The sequence below is a fragment of the Aplidium turbinatum genome, chromosome 16, assembly GCF_918807975.1.
Source record: "Aplidium turbinatum chromosome 16, kaAplTurb1.1, whole genome shotgun sequence".
Taxonomy (NCBI): domain Eukaryota; kingdom Metazoa; phylum Chordata; class Ascidiacea; order Aplousobranchia; family Polyclinidae; genus Aplidium; species Aplidium turbinatum.
The window spans coordinates 16,182,612-16,196,745 of NC_137487.1; the positions used below are offsets into that span (position 1 = coordinate 16,182,612).

General features: G+C 38.2%; 1 protein-coding gene across 3 annotated transcripts in view; it reads left to right on the top strand.

Moving 5' to 3' along the window:
* Nucleotides 1–6,508: 6,508 nt before the first annotated feature.
* Nucleotides 6,509–14,134, top strand: part of LOC145785485 (uncharacterized) — a 34,551-nt gene continuing 26,925 nt past the window's right edge. For all 3 annotated transcript variants that reach the window (XR_014291182.1, XR_014291181.1, XM_082597134.1), the window contains exons 1-3: nt 6,509–6,689; nt 7,080–7,168; nt 8,244–8,385. Coding sequence is in view for 1 of the 3 variants with exons in the window: in XM_082597134.1 (XP_082453260.1) it covers nt 6,609–6,689; nt 7,080–7,168; nt 8,244–8,385 (312 nt within the window). In the remaining 2 variants the exon portion in view is untranslated. The remainder of the gene's footprint in view (nt 6,690–7,079; nt 7,169–8,243; nt 8,386–14,134) is intronic.

Here is a 14,134-nt window from a genome sequence, read left to right on the forward strand (position 1 = left end):
CCTGCTGATAGGTTGTGCTAAAATGTGCAGCTGAAAGTAGCACCTATTCCGAAAAAAAAGAGTAATTTTTACTGATTTTTGCACGGGGCAAAACGGACCCAGGGGTTTGTGTTCTCCCGTTTTCCTCTAAAGGCAAACAAACAAAAATAAATCATCAATAATTACTGCAAATTATCGTTCAAACTTGCTCTCTACCCAGAAGTCGTATGTAAAGTCCCCGAGCTCAGCGCAGTCAGAACATTTTTTCAGTGAAACCGGTTTTTACGTTTGCTGCATTGAATCCAGTTTTCGTTAATGTGATCTTGGTAGAGATTTCCAAAAAGCAATCAACACCTCTTAGTAGAAGAACTCCAACAACAGCTACTTTAGACTGCTTGGAAAAAAATTTCTTCTTCCAAAAATTCTTGAGTTTTGACCCTGTTGTTGGTCTCTCAACAATAGACTTTTACTGGAAAGCTTGTTAGAAGGTCCTATTGTCAAGTCTTCTTTTACCTGGAAGTGAACTCAGCAGAAGGCAGCTTAAATATGTCTGCTATCGAAATCCTCTTTGGGCCCTTTGACGAGGTGGAAACGTTTGCCAAATCAACCGACAACTTATTTTATAGCTCCGTTTTCGACTGGTCTTTTAGGAGGTAGGCACTTTAACATAACCCACTCGTCGAAGAGTGCCTGCTTTTCAATGTGAAATTGCTTTGTGTTTTAGTCACAATTTTCCTTATAAACTCCATTGATTGCAGTCATTAAGATCCTTCTTGCACTCAGTTCAGTTGCAGAAGAAAAAATAGTATTAGCAGAGCGTGGGAATCGAACCCACAAAATCGAAATTACTACTCTTCTGCCCTAACCATTAGGCAACACTGGTTGTGGCAAGGCATTCAGTTAAATTTCTTTGTATCAAAATCTTTCGATCAGAATATCACGTGTCGAGTCACATGACTGAAATCAGCTGAATCGCGAGTACACTTTTTCGACGAGTGGGTAATGCTAAAGTGCCTACCCTTTTAGAAGACTATTTTGCTCCGCTTGGTAGTCGTTTTGCCTCAACACTAAGCTTCGCCTTCACATAAAATACTTTTGAGAAAAAATTGCTTACGCCTAACTAAAAAACTCCAACTGATTATGATTAATCAAGAAGTGTTTTTCTACAATTGATTTAGCAAACAAGAAGCTTCATCTTTACTTCAACTTTTGCAGCTAACACCGACTTTCACTAGGCTTTTCTGACATCAACATCCTCCGAAACACATTAACTTTTCTCTTTTTTTTTTGTTCAAAATGGAATCCGTTTCGTGTTTTCACAGAAACATTCACCATAACATCGACACTGCCATAAACAGTGCACTGCGCACAGTGACCGGATGCCTGCGTCCCACACCACTGGACAATCTCCCCATTTTCGCTGGCATCCAACCCGCTGAGCTTCGTCGCGAAGAAGCCACTCTGTCCCTCGGTCGACGGGCACTGGAGCCTAACCACCTTCTCCATCACAAGATCTCTGCTCTCCCAAACGAGCACCCCGTCGACTGAAATCAAGACACCCATTCGTGCCAGCCGCTCAACTTCTGATCAACGAAGCTGATGTACAAGACATCTCTGCGGCTGCTTGGGCGGACCATAAATGAAGTTCTGACGGGAAGTCAACCGCCACCAGACTCTATTCGTTCATCCCCGACGCCGACACACGCCCCATCGGTCTAACACTACCAAGACGGGCATGAGTGCGCCTCCCCGCACGGGCGTCGGGCTTTTCCGCTCAACCATGCACCAATGGGGAATGGCCTCTTCCTCTTCCTGTAAATGTGGTGCCGAGGAACAGACCGCAGACCACACCATCAATGACTGTTCCATCTTCAAGCCACCTAATGGAGTGGAAAGTCTGTGTGCCATGAATGATGAAACCAAAGACTGGCTGCTCTCTAATAGCCTTCCAGTGTAGTCCGGGAACATCGTGAATCTAGGGTGGTAAAAGGATAAACCCTCGGCCCCAGACGCTCACACGACGACGACGACAGAAACATTTTCTTGGCCTTTGTTACGATTTAGTAATGGAATGGTGATGCTAGCATTTTTCGTTTTCGAGAAACACGGAAAGTCAGTTTTTCCCTGCCTTCCCCTATGTTCTGCATGAACTGCCAAGATTAAGCTTTCAATAAAGAAGCTTTTTCACTCTGAGAAAAAAATATTATTACAATCAATCAAAGTTTATGTCCTTATGCAGCCTACACATAAGTAACATAACTTGCATTTTTCATACATGTGCTGTTTTTGGCAAATAAATCATTATTTGAAAGTGAATGACATTGGGTCAGAGATTAGAATTTTTTGAAAAGTTTCTGATTATTTTACACTTTTTTTTATAAAAACGATTCAAAATTATCTGCCAGGGGTGGTGAAGTACCTGACAAGTCTTTTTCTTACGAACAAAAAAGCTTCAAGATCAAGCGGCGCTGGTTCCACTCTCGGGGTTGCACTTAAGCAACGCATATCAAGGTCTACTCTCCTTTTAACGGTAGGCTACCTTGTGGATGGAACAACTCACAAACGACAACAATCAGAAACATCACTCCATCAATCTCAGCGCCTGGGTCAATGGCTTAAAGTCTCTGCAACTGCAAGTATGCAAAATCCAGGCCTGTGTACCAGAATGAAGCTTTCTCAGTCCCAGAATAAAGATTCAATCAATTTCCCTTTTTCATTGTTTTGAATATTTAATATGGGAATGTACTAATGAGCAAACACAACTCCATACCTTTTTAGTAAAAAAAAAGTGTAAACAATAATAATTTATATTTGGTAAAATAGCCGTTTTTTAACCCTCACCTCCTCCGTGTCAAAATATCTTCACCGAGAATTGCTTCAAGAAATATTAAAAAAAAATACTCTACGAAATATTCGAAAGGAGGCAGTAAAGCGCAAGATACAAGATAACCAGTGATGCGTGCAATAAGCTTGGGAAGTCCCAATCGCGATGCCACTTCAGTGTGAGTTTTCGATTACAAGATAAAAGTTTATTTTTGACTTTCATGTTTAATTTATTTATTTGTAATCGTTGCTTGGTTGTAGTATTGCGATTGCAGTTGTTATATAGAATGCCTCCAAGCAAGTCAGATAAGTGCATTATAAAACAAAAGTTAGATAAGAAATGTAATTCCAGTGAATGAGTGTTTATATTCTCAAATAAAGTTATGTAGAAGTTTGCCAATCACTACAACATAATCTTAATTACCATGGAGCCTCCCATTACTTTGTTTCAATAGAGGAATGAGTTTGGTTTTGGGTTTTATTGTTCCCAATCATAAGAAAGCAGTTTGTAAGTAGAAACTCTGAAATAAAGTCCTGCATCTGAAGTCAGGGCCTCTGAGAGAAATTTTCACTAGGGGTACGAAGAGTTACTCCCGGCCCCCCTCTCCCTCCGGGCCCCCTTTGTTTTGGGCAAAACGATTGACTTTTGCTTAGGCGTACTACACATCATACCACATTTTACTGTTGATATCTGTGCGCAGTAATAGTAGGCTATCAGGCGGCAAAAAACTATTATTTACGGTAGTGTTTTGTGTTGTGCATATCATGTGATCTGTCTCTCGCCAATTTGTGTATCCTGCATTGAATTCAGTTGTTGATGGTGCTGTTGAGAGGTGTTGCTTGTACAGCTTTAATGTAAAATTTTCAAATTCATTTATTTATTACTTTTAGATGTAGTCTATAATTATTTCTGATGAGGACGCTATGTGGTGTCGAAAACGTTGGATTAAGCTTAGTAGTTTTTTTTCTTGTTTTTTTTTGTGTGTTTGATCAAAAATGTTAAATCCGTTAACGTTACTGAGTGTTACATTTATCTGGTATAAGTCAAGCTCTATACCAAGGCTCAAACATAACATCTTGTTAAAACATAAACAAATTAATCATCTGACCAATAACCTTTCTTCATTAACTTTTGCATTCACCACATTTCTAGCAGAGGTCGAAGTCAGTTTTCTTTACTCCGGCTCCGCTTTTGCTCCGAAAGTATTGACTCCGGCACCTGCTTCAACTCCGAAGTTTATTTGAAGTGAAATAAGCGTGAAACTACCTTTGTCAAATAGGTTTTAAAAAACACAAAACACCCGGGCTTTTCTCAAAACTGCTTTTGCTACACTATACCCCCCCCCCCCCCCCAGACAGGAAAATAACCAACTTTTATGATTTCATTTAGGGTGCTTTTAACAGGACATTTTTGCACGTAAAGCATTAAATCACCACTTTGGGTTCCTAATTTGCACGCAATGCACTCAATTAGGCTACCTTTCCGGGCCCTTTTGCTACATTAAGGGCCCCCCAGGATTAAAGAATAACAACTTTTATGCTTTAATTTAGTCGTTTAGGATGGTTTTAACCAAACATTTTTGCGCGTAAACTATAAAATCGCAATTTCGGGCCTCCCAACAAACACAGGCCAGGGCCCTCAAGGGTACGCCGTACCCCTCTCTCATAGGCCTTGTCTGAAGTTAATTGCTATCTAGACTTAGCATTTATCAATTATTGTGTAGTAATACAATGGATGTTCACAATGTATACACCTGTGTTTTTAAACACAAAATGCCCTTACTTTGAATAGACTCTGAAGTTAAAATACACTAGTTGAGAATTTGGTCGCCTGACTTTTTGTGCTCTTTCTTAGTGGCAATGGCTATATTTACCACAAAAAGTAACCACAGCTTCAGAGAGTGTAGTTTTAGACTTGCTTGAGCACAGAGTTTGTGCTTAATATATAGCCTACTCAAGCGTATAGTTTGCTTACTGGTGTTGGGCGATATGGTGCAGACATGTTGCCTTGAGGCTTGGCAGAGAGTGGTGCCTGTGTGTGTGGTGAAATGCAAATAGCAGCTCACATAGTCAAGGATTGACAGTTGTACAGACCATCTCATGGAATGGAAGGCCTACTCTCTCTTGACAATGACATTGGACAGTGGCTAACTTATGGTTGCCCTGATATATAACAACAACCAGTGATGTACGGCTGTACGCGCATACAAAAAATATTGATGCCGTCAGCGTAAACGCAAACGTTCGAAAAATCATACGCCGTATGCGTCAACGTAACTTGTAAAAAAAGTTGGCGGCGTCAACGTCAGGGCATACACGAGTGTAAACTCATTTTGTTTGCGAGGTGCCAAACATTTACACGGTATAAACCACTCGAAACAAACAAGTTTTATTTTGAATCTCCACGAGGAAACACAAGCATCTGAAAGTGTTCATCTGACATTTTGCTGTGTTTTGGTTCCAATATGTCTTTGCCCATTGAAAACATTCTTTCAACTGCAGCGCTGGAAGGTATTGGCGTGTGGTAGCGAAAAAAATACATTAAAAAGTATGCGTTGACGCTATGCGCTAATAAACCAGGAAAACTTCATGGCGTAGCCTCAAGCGACAACTATCCAAAAAAATGTGGCCGTAAGCGTTAGCGTACACAAAAAGTCTACGCCGCAAGTGTGCGGCGTAGAATTTGTGGCGTGTATGTACATCTCTGACAACAACACTAGAGAAAAAGCATATGCTTTTACAAATAAGGAGAGAAGTTTTTTTGTTTTTCTATGGTGGTTACAAGTATACATTCAATATGAAATTGACACAGCACCATAAAAAATTGAATTCTTTGTCAGATAAAAAGAGTAGTTGCAAATGCGCACACATGAAATCTAAACCATGCCCTGCAGTGGATACTGAAAACAAAGAGCATGTTCAAGTGACCCGAGAACTGCAGTCAGAGGGTTGTGTTGCCTTTTCATGATAGCACTTATTCAATAACTTATTGTCACATGTGTTTCTATAGAGTGACAAATCAAATTTCTATTTGTAACACAAGATATTTTGATGTTCACTGTTTATCTAGTAAGCTTGGCAGTAGGCTATACATAAACCAGCTTTACAAGGAATGTTACAATCTTTCTAGATTTTGATTCTGTACAACAAGTATAATATAACATGCGCTAATGTGTTTAATACGAGTGTTCCAAAAATTTTACAGGGTTGAGGTATTGTACCTTACAGATCACTAAAAGTAACATCATGTACGAATCATGAAATAAGTGGTGTAGATGAAGTTTTGCTCTACTGGTATTTAAAATATTGGTGTGTTACATTTGATGGTGTAAGGCTAAGCATCTTGATTATGCTGTACCATTGACTTTGAAGTCTTTGATATTCATAAACTTAACTGAATTTTACAGGCAAAAAATGATAGGCCTATACAAATGACCCACAGATGTTGATTATTTAGAAAACTGAATTTTTTAGATCTCAAGTGTATACTTTAGCATACTTAGTATCATTCAATCAATAGCATTGATGCAAACCATGGATTTGAAAAGTAACATACACTTGTTAAGTGTAAAGCTTTTAATTATATGGTACTTCTCGGCTGACACATCTCAATCAAAGAAACCACTCTATTTAAATTTTACATCTTTGAACTTTAGATTCCATCAGTAGAAGCAACAAACTTTGAAAATTGCAATCTAAATTTTTGTGAAAATCAATTTTTGTTCAAAGGCATGAAGCTAATGTGAACAAACAAAGTTGGACCAAAACTTTTTCTTAAAATTGTGATTGTTTTATAAATCATAACCATGGCAACTCGCATGTATGTTTGCGAATCTGTGGAACACCCTTCATCTCTGTTGTCCGGTCTGAATGAACAACGTTTAAAGGTAATACAGTACTTTAATTTTACAGATGATAAAATATGTCATAGATTACCGGTACTTTTGCTGTATTCTGGGAAGCATCTTACATTGTCACATTTGGGTCATAGTTATAAATGTGATTTTTATGATCTTGTTACAGAGACAATAGTATATTAAGTCATTTTCAGCAAGATCAAAAATCTTGAAAAGTATATATTCTATTTTACACTGCTTTGACAGTTTTCTATATGCTTTTGTATCTTTTGCATTTGCTTGGTATATCCATCTCATGATAATTTATTAAAAACGTGTAGTAACTTACTTTATATAAATATGTTTTTTATTAACTTTCAAATCAATGGTTGGATGTAATTGAAAAGGAGTTAATGGATGACAGAAAACATGTTCTTCCAGGGCCGCCTTTGTGATGTCACAGTCAAAGTGCAGGGGAATATATTTCAGGCTCATATCAATGTTCTTGCGGCAGCAATGGGCTACTTCAGGTAACTTTTTCAGTGATTATCAAACAGTTTTATTTTTTGAAACAAAAGTCAGCAAAAATGTATATCATACGGTATATCAAAATATATATAACTGAAAAGTTCAAAAAAGACAATTAGTTGTTGGGTTGCCAAAAAAAGTTAAAAATTTTGACCTCAAGATCACAAAACTTAATTTTTCTCATTGAATATATTGTCTTTGCTCTTACTGTACTGGTAAATATCGGAATGGCCCGTTTCGGTGAGTCCGATTCGGTGAGTCCAATTCGGTGAGTCCGATCCCTTAAAGGGGGATTTTTTTAATTTTTTTTAAAAATTATCGGTACCGTAGCCTAATTATCATTGCCGTTTTAGGGTTTGGGGTTAGGGTTAAGGGTTAGAGGTTAGGAACTCACCGAATCGGACTCATCGAATAGTAGCAGACCCGGTAAATATAGTATAGTTTATGTCTTATTTTGTGGCTTAATGGTAGTGTAGTCAATAGTCATGCTTGGCTTGGTTGCTGCTCTAAACAACCCTCATTTTCAATGATTGTACAACTACATCATCAGGGTAATCAATCTATCTCTAGAATATATTCAGAAAGTTAATGCACTGTGCTCTAATATGAATGAAAACTTATGAAGCCTGCATTGGCTTTTTCTAAACTCTCATGGTTTTGAAATTAGTATTTTGGCCAATCTACTGTACATAGTTAAGTCATCGTTATCTTCCTTGGGAACTTTGTTTTGTATTAGTTGAGATTCCAACAATCTCGTTAAGCCTCTGACAAATAAATTGATGTGATAACGAATGTTTTAAACGTTTTTTTGGTTTTACAAGTGTTCAGTGTTCAGTATTTTTTCCAAAAATATAATAAAAGATGTTCAAATTTGATTAACCTTAACTTGTACTGTCGATCTGTCTTGAATGGGGAGGCTTAACTTGCTATGGAAAAGTTTGGGATACTTTTTTGTGATATTTGGTTAAATTACTATTATTGACATCATTTTGATCTAAAAGGATGGGTATTATCAAGCTAAAGCAAAGTTGCTTGTGCATTGTGCAGTGACAGTTTCAATTGTTTCCTTCTATTCAGGGATCTTTTCAGCAAGCCATTGAAAGAGAAAAACGATGACATGATTGAGATTCCCATCATTGTCAACACCACAGGATTTGCAAAAATACTCGATTTTGTCTACACTTCTCAACTCTGTTTGAGCCAAAGCACAGTAATGCAGGTTAGAACATGCTGTGTGCTGTTAGATATAAATCAGTGGTTCACCCTTATCAAAAGAGACTTTTCTTTATTCTTTACATATGATTTATATTTTCTTGGTTTAAAAGTCATATATTTAGGAAATCGCTTTGTTCTAAGTTATCTGCTGTCTTTCAAATTTTTATCTTCCTAGTCCAGTTGTATTCTTGTTGAAATCAATATCGAACTGGTAACTCAGCTAGCAATATATGTTATATTCACATTGGTCCAACCACTGCAGACGTTGGATGTACTTGAAACAAAACAGATTTTCTTTGTTGCTGCACTCAAGGTCTAAACCCAGCCAGCAATTTAGTCCTTTTTTAGATTGATTCAACGTCTGCAGATGTTGAATCAATGTAAAAAGGGACTCATTTGCTAGCTGGGAAGTAATCTTTCACATCCTGCTTGAGCTTACAATATCTGCACAGCTTTTTGAGATTATGTTGTCAAGCAAACTATTCATGTTTCCTATAATATATCTTATCGGATATTGTGGGATCTTGATTCGCAACCCAAAGAAGAAACAAAGCATTTTCACATCAATTCATTCACAACAACAAGCAAGCGTCTACTACCCTCGTTTGCAGCCATCAAATGTTTTCGTTTCTGAAATTATTTCAACGTTGCAAGGCGTTGAAACGATGTAAAAAGACAAGTTATTTTACCTATGGTGCTGTTCTTACAACATTTAACGTTGCCATGGGAAGTCAACCTAGATTATGAGATCCCATTCAACACCGTGAAATTTTATGTTGAATCAACACAAACTGTTCTGCTTTGTTCGAGAAATAGACAAGTATCGTTCTATCAATTGTTCACTTAATGCTCTCCAGCCAGCAAATCAGTTCTTGTTTTGCATTAATTCTATACAGATGTAGGAGGTTGAAGGTTGTTCAAGGTTCTCCATCATTAGGATGCAGAGAAGGTCTTGTTGGCATCCTCAGCTAGCAAAGTCTGTCGTCCACAGACGTAGACGTTGAATCAATGTAAAAACGTCGGATGTTTCGCCTTGAGACTTTCACATTGGTAGGTCCAACAGCAACTCAAGTCATTCCAAGAACTCGTGTTTTGCTGAGATATATCTTGGCAGGTTGCTCAAGAGAATGGGCTCTTACGACATAATTTACGTGAAATGCTAAATGTGCGTAAAATGGACGACATTGCAATTACAAAAAACTTTTTTGAGCTTAAATCTTCTCATAAACAAGAGATCGATTTTCGAAGACAACGTTTTTCTACTTATATACTTCCTGCAAATTGGCGACATCAAAATCAAACCGCACTTTGGTTGACCTAGTAACCTGTATTATTGCATTGATATTTTTTATTCAATTATATAACTTTAAAACACATAAATGCGAACACATTGAGATGAAGTATTAGTAACATCACGCCTGCGGAAATCGACACTTCAAATGTAGATTGCTTTCAAATTCAGAAAAGTTGACAACTATTTCAAGCGCTGCACACAAACACCCCCTAAGCATGGCTATCTTTACGAGTCTACGGATTCTGACGCACTCACGTTTCTCCGAAGAACGTAAATCTATAACCAATGCAATTACGATGTCCAAATTTACCACATGGGTCTTCGAACGAGGTGATAAACTGTTGCTGGCCTGCATCATCGTATCCGCTTTTAATGTTCTTGCTACTGCGCACGACTTTATTCTGGGTTTTCCCTATTATGGATTTGGACAAGTTATCTCATTAGCGCTGATTGAAAAATGACATCGTAGATTAAGCGGAATTAATGATGATCATCTTCACCCCATAATGAAGGATGATGTTGTTTTCACGTTTAGTATCGTTCTATCGCCGTTGAAAAGAATCCAAATCTGGACTAAAACAGAAAGCGTAATTCGTAACCTTTCCATCTTTTTTCGTTTGAAGCAGCTGCGCATTATTTATTTATTTTTTGTTTACTTGAGCCTAGGCTAAGCAACCGTTCATGCTATGCATGCTTATGACCAGTGGCACACATTGCCGTGTCACCGGGATTTCACGTTTATAAGAATCTTCTTTATTTTCCGTTGTTTTTTTTAGGCAAGAAACCAGATAATAATTCACTGAAACAATCTGAAGCTGGAAATTTGTAATCTTTATGGGAATGTTTGTAACTTTCCCGAACCCATTCAACAAATCGCTCCATTTTTACATGAATTCAACGTCTTCAAATCTTGAACCCACGTGAAAATGGACGAGTTGTGTGACTGGGTTAAACTCTCAAGCTGTGCGTTGTTTGGTGGGTGGCTTATGGGATGATATTCATTAATCATTAACAGCAGGGGTGTATTACGCCACAGTGGGATGTAAAGAATGGATTCCACCTTAGTCAGTTGCCATGTTTGTTTTTTCCAAGCTCGGACACCATGACTTAGTTTGTTGGTTGAAATTGTTCTACGAATTAAGTTCCCTTTTTTAAGTGTCTGATCCAGCTTTTAACATGTTTGATGTCACTGAAAATGCCATGTTATACCAGGGACAGCGATACGATAAAAATTACCAATGCTGCGTGAGTTGGATCTTGTCTTAAACGCCGAAGAAAATTACTAGGTTTTAGGTCGGAAGCTGGTTTGCGATTTTGTTTCAATTTGCGTGCAGAAAGTGCATTGCTGCGTTTTTACGACGAAAAGCACATTTGATAACCTTGAACACAGCCATCGACTGCAACACAGCGAACACAACTTGTCTTTTTGTATCTATTCAACGTTTGCAGACGTTGCTTGCGAGGAAAGTTGTCTCAACAAGGCTTAAAATGCCTTACTCAGATGACAAAACATGCATTTTATTTCGTTTTATTAAATTTTATTCACCCAATATCTCGCTTGTTCACTGTACACTAGGATCAGCAATTCTTTCAACCCCCCTTGAGCACAGACCAATTTCTTTTTTTTTGGAACAGGGTCATTCAACGGTCCCATTATTACCTGAGTAATACAATACTGCGCAACAATAGCCCAGCGGGACCCTTTTCTTTTGTGAGTCAATTCAGAGTTGGCAACCGACCTCGGTTCAAAAGGGGAACCTTGAACAGATTTTTTCTGCAAAAACCACGAATCTCTGATAGTCCAGCACACACAGAGTGCTTTGCAATCTTTGCTATGTATCCATTTCCGGGAAAACTGTGCGTTCAAACGATGCGCTATATGTCCCGGTGAACGTGTTTTCTGCTTCTTCGTACCTTGATTATAACGGGCAGTGCCCCTCTTGGTTGAACATTTGGGATTGTTTGATCCCACGTTCAACATCTGCAGACGTTGAATCAATGTAAAAATGACGGATTTTGCTGTCTGAGCTTCCCAAAAATTATCTACTCAAATTAATTTCCCTGCTGTGTTGCCGTATGCTGCTAGTAGTAAAGGGAGATGATGTAAAACATACCTTCAGAAAAGTTTTCTTTTCACTTAATGCTTGTTTTGTAAGCAACATGCAACATACAAGTATTCGGTTTGTCAAAACTGTGCTAACACCAGGCAATCATTCAAAAACATGTGACAAGAAAAAAGTTTAACTCAAAATGAACGTTGGCTGTTCTCTCTCTTGTTCAAGTGGCCTTCACAACGAATCGATTGCCCTTTCAAATCCAATTCAGTCGTTGGAAACATTGGATCAATGGGAACCCCAGGAAGCGGTTTTGTTCTCTTTCATGCTGGGGTAGGCTGTGGTTGGTCTGGACTTGCCCTTAACAACCTGCTACATTCATGTTACATTGCTGGACGTTGAAAACCTGTGAATGCGTTGGCTTCACTTCGGCTGAAAATCTGTGTGTCAGTAAAAGAAACGAAATTTGGTTGTCCGTTAACGTTGGAACCATTAAACAATAAGTGTTGATTCATTGCATGACCCAGCAGGCCAAGCTATTGAAGCTAATCTTACAGATTACCCAGCGGCCAGATGGTACTTGAAGAATTTCCCCAACCAGTAAATTAGTCGTTTTTTTTTTTACTTTTGTCAAACGTTTGAAGTTAAACTTTTGCTTGTATCCAGCTTCTTTACACCGCAATGACAGCAACAAACTTATTCCTCTTACCCGGAGGTCCAAAGCTTATCAATAAACGCAACTTATTCCGATGTTGCATTCATTGATCTGTTTCTTGATTTTTACTCTGGATTGTCTTTGTGCAATCGCTGCAATAAAGACAATTAGAATAATGGCGTCTCGCTTCCTTGCAAGGAAGTAAAGGATGATCTCTTTCGATAGTTTTACAATGTTGCAGCTGTGAAGTTGAATTTTTGTTAAGTTGAACTCGTGTAACGCAACTACTTCCTACTTTTGCTGCCTATTGTGGGAAATTCCGACAGATCAATATTGCTCCCTGGGAAATTTTGCTACCAGTAAGAATTGATTACAGCAGTTTCGATAGCATACAAACTCCTGCGGATGTGTTTTTATTCCAAAACTCAAACTGCAGGCACGGCCAATACTGTGTACATGCGCCAGAAACAAGGCACTTCTATGCAATCCACTGTTGTAAAAGTTTTCCAGGTTTTCTTTATCTAAATGTGTTTTTATTTTCACATACGCTTGATTTCTCATTCTAATCCTTTGTCGTAATCACGGTTCAAACATGTTACAATTAAGTTTCGTGATAAACCCAAATTTGTTACTTTTCTTCCATGGCAGTATATCGTGCTGCATCAATACTGCATGCGTCCAAAAATCAGTTTCATGCTTTTTGATTACGTCATATACTTGTGATTGCGTAACCGTTGCTACTATATGCCATAGATAGATGGGTCCTTTTTAGTTATGATCTGCAACAACAGTTTTGGATGCACATCTGTGATCTGATCCAGAAATTTCGAGCCGACGAAAACATATTTGCGTCATTTAATTTTGAAATTGAAGCTTTTTCACGCACTTTTTATGCAAATCTGTACAAATGCGATAGTTTTAATAACAGTTTTTTTTTTCTTTAGTGAAGAAATGCTTGCTTGTTGGAATTCTTTGTGAAATTTAGATTCTTAAAAGTTTTGGGTATAGTTAAGCTAGATGTGATGCAGTTAGAGAAATTGATGATATCCGTCTTTGGTTGGCATAACACCAGCGCTGTAGTTTGATGTGAATGATTGACCGTCGGCTATTTTCGTTGTGGGGAAACGATTTTGGTTATTTCACATCATAGAAGAACTGTGACCGAGTGCAGACAACAATTCTTCTTATGGTTGCGGGCTAACGGCTGTGGGACGGAAGGCTATTAATGAGACCACACCCTTTTAGCCATCGTGTTCTTACTGGCAATCTGACGCCATGCATGCACTCGTGATTTATAACGTTTATTTTGTGGGGTATTTATGTTTTGAAACCGCCTTGTTCATCTCATATCCAGTCTTAGGGTACTCATGGGGCACTCTGTTCCATTTATGTAGTTCTACATTTATAGCTTTTCCAACCTCATTTCCAATCATCGCTTGACGTCGAAACGACATAAAAATAGTCGCTTTTTTAGCTGGGAAATTCTGAAACGACAACTATAGCATTGTGAGAAAACTCAAGTCAACTAACGCAAGAATTAAATTGATGTAATGGTTAACTTGAAGTCCATACGTGTTTGGAATTCACCATTCGTAATATCATGTTTCATATCACAGCAGCATCGTCACTTGATGTTGTGGAATTGGCACCAGAGATTTGTTCACCTGTTCAGCGGACAAACTAAACCGAAGTAGGCTACTGCAGCCGTAAAACATGACTGCGCTACTGACATATTTACATTATGTCTGCC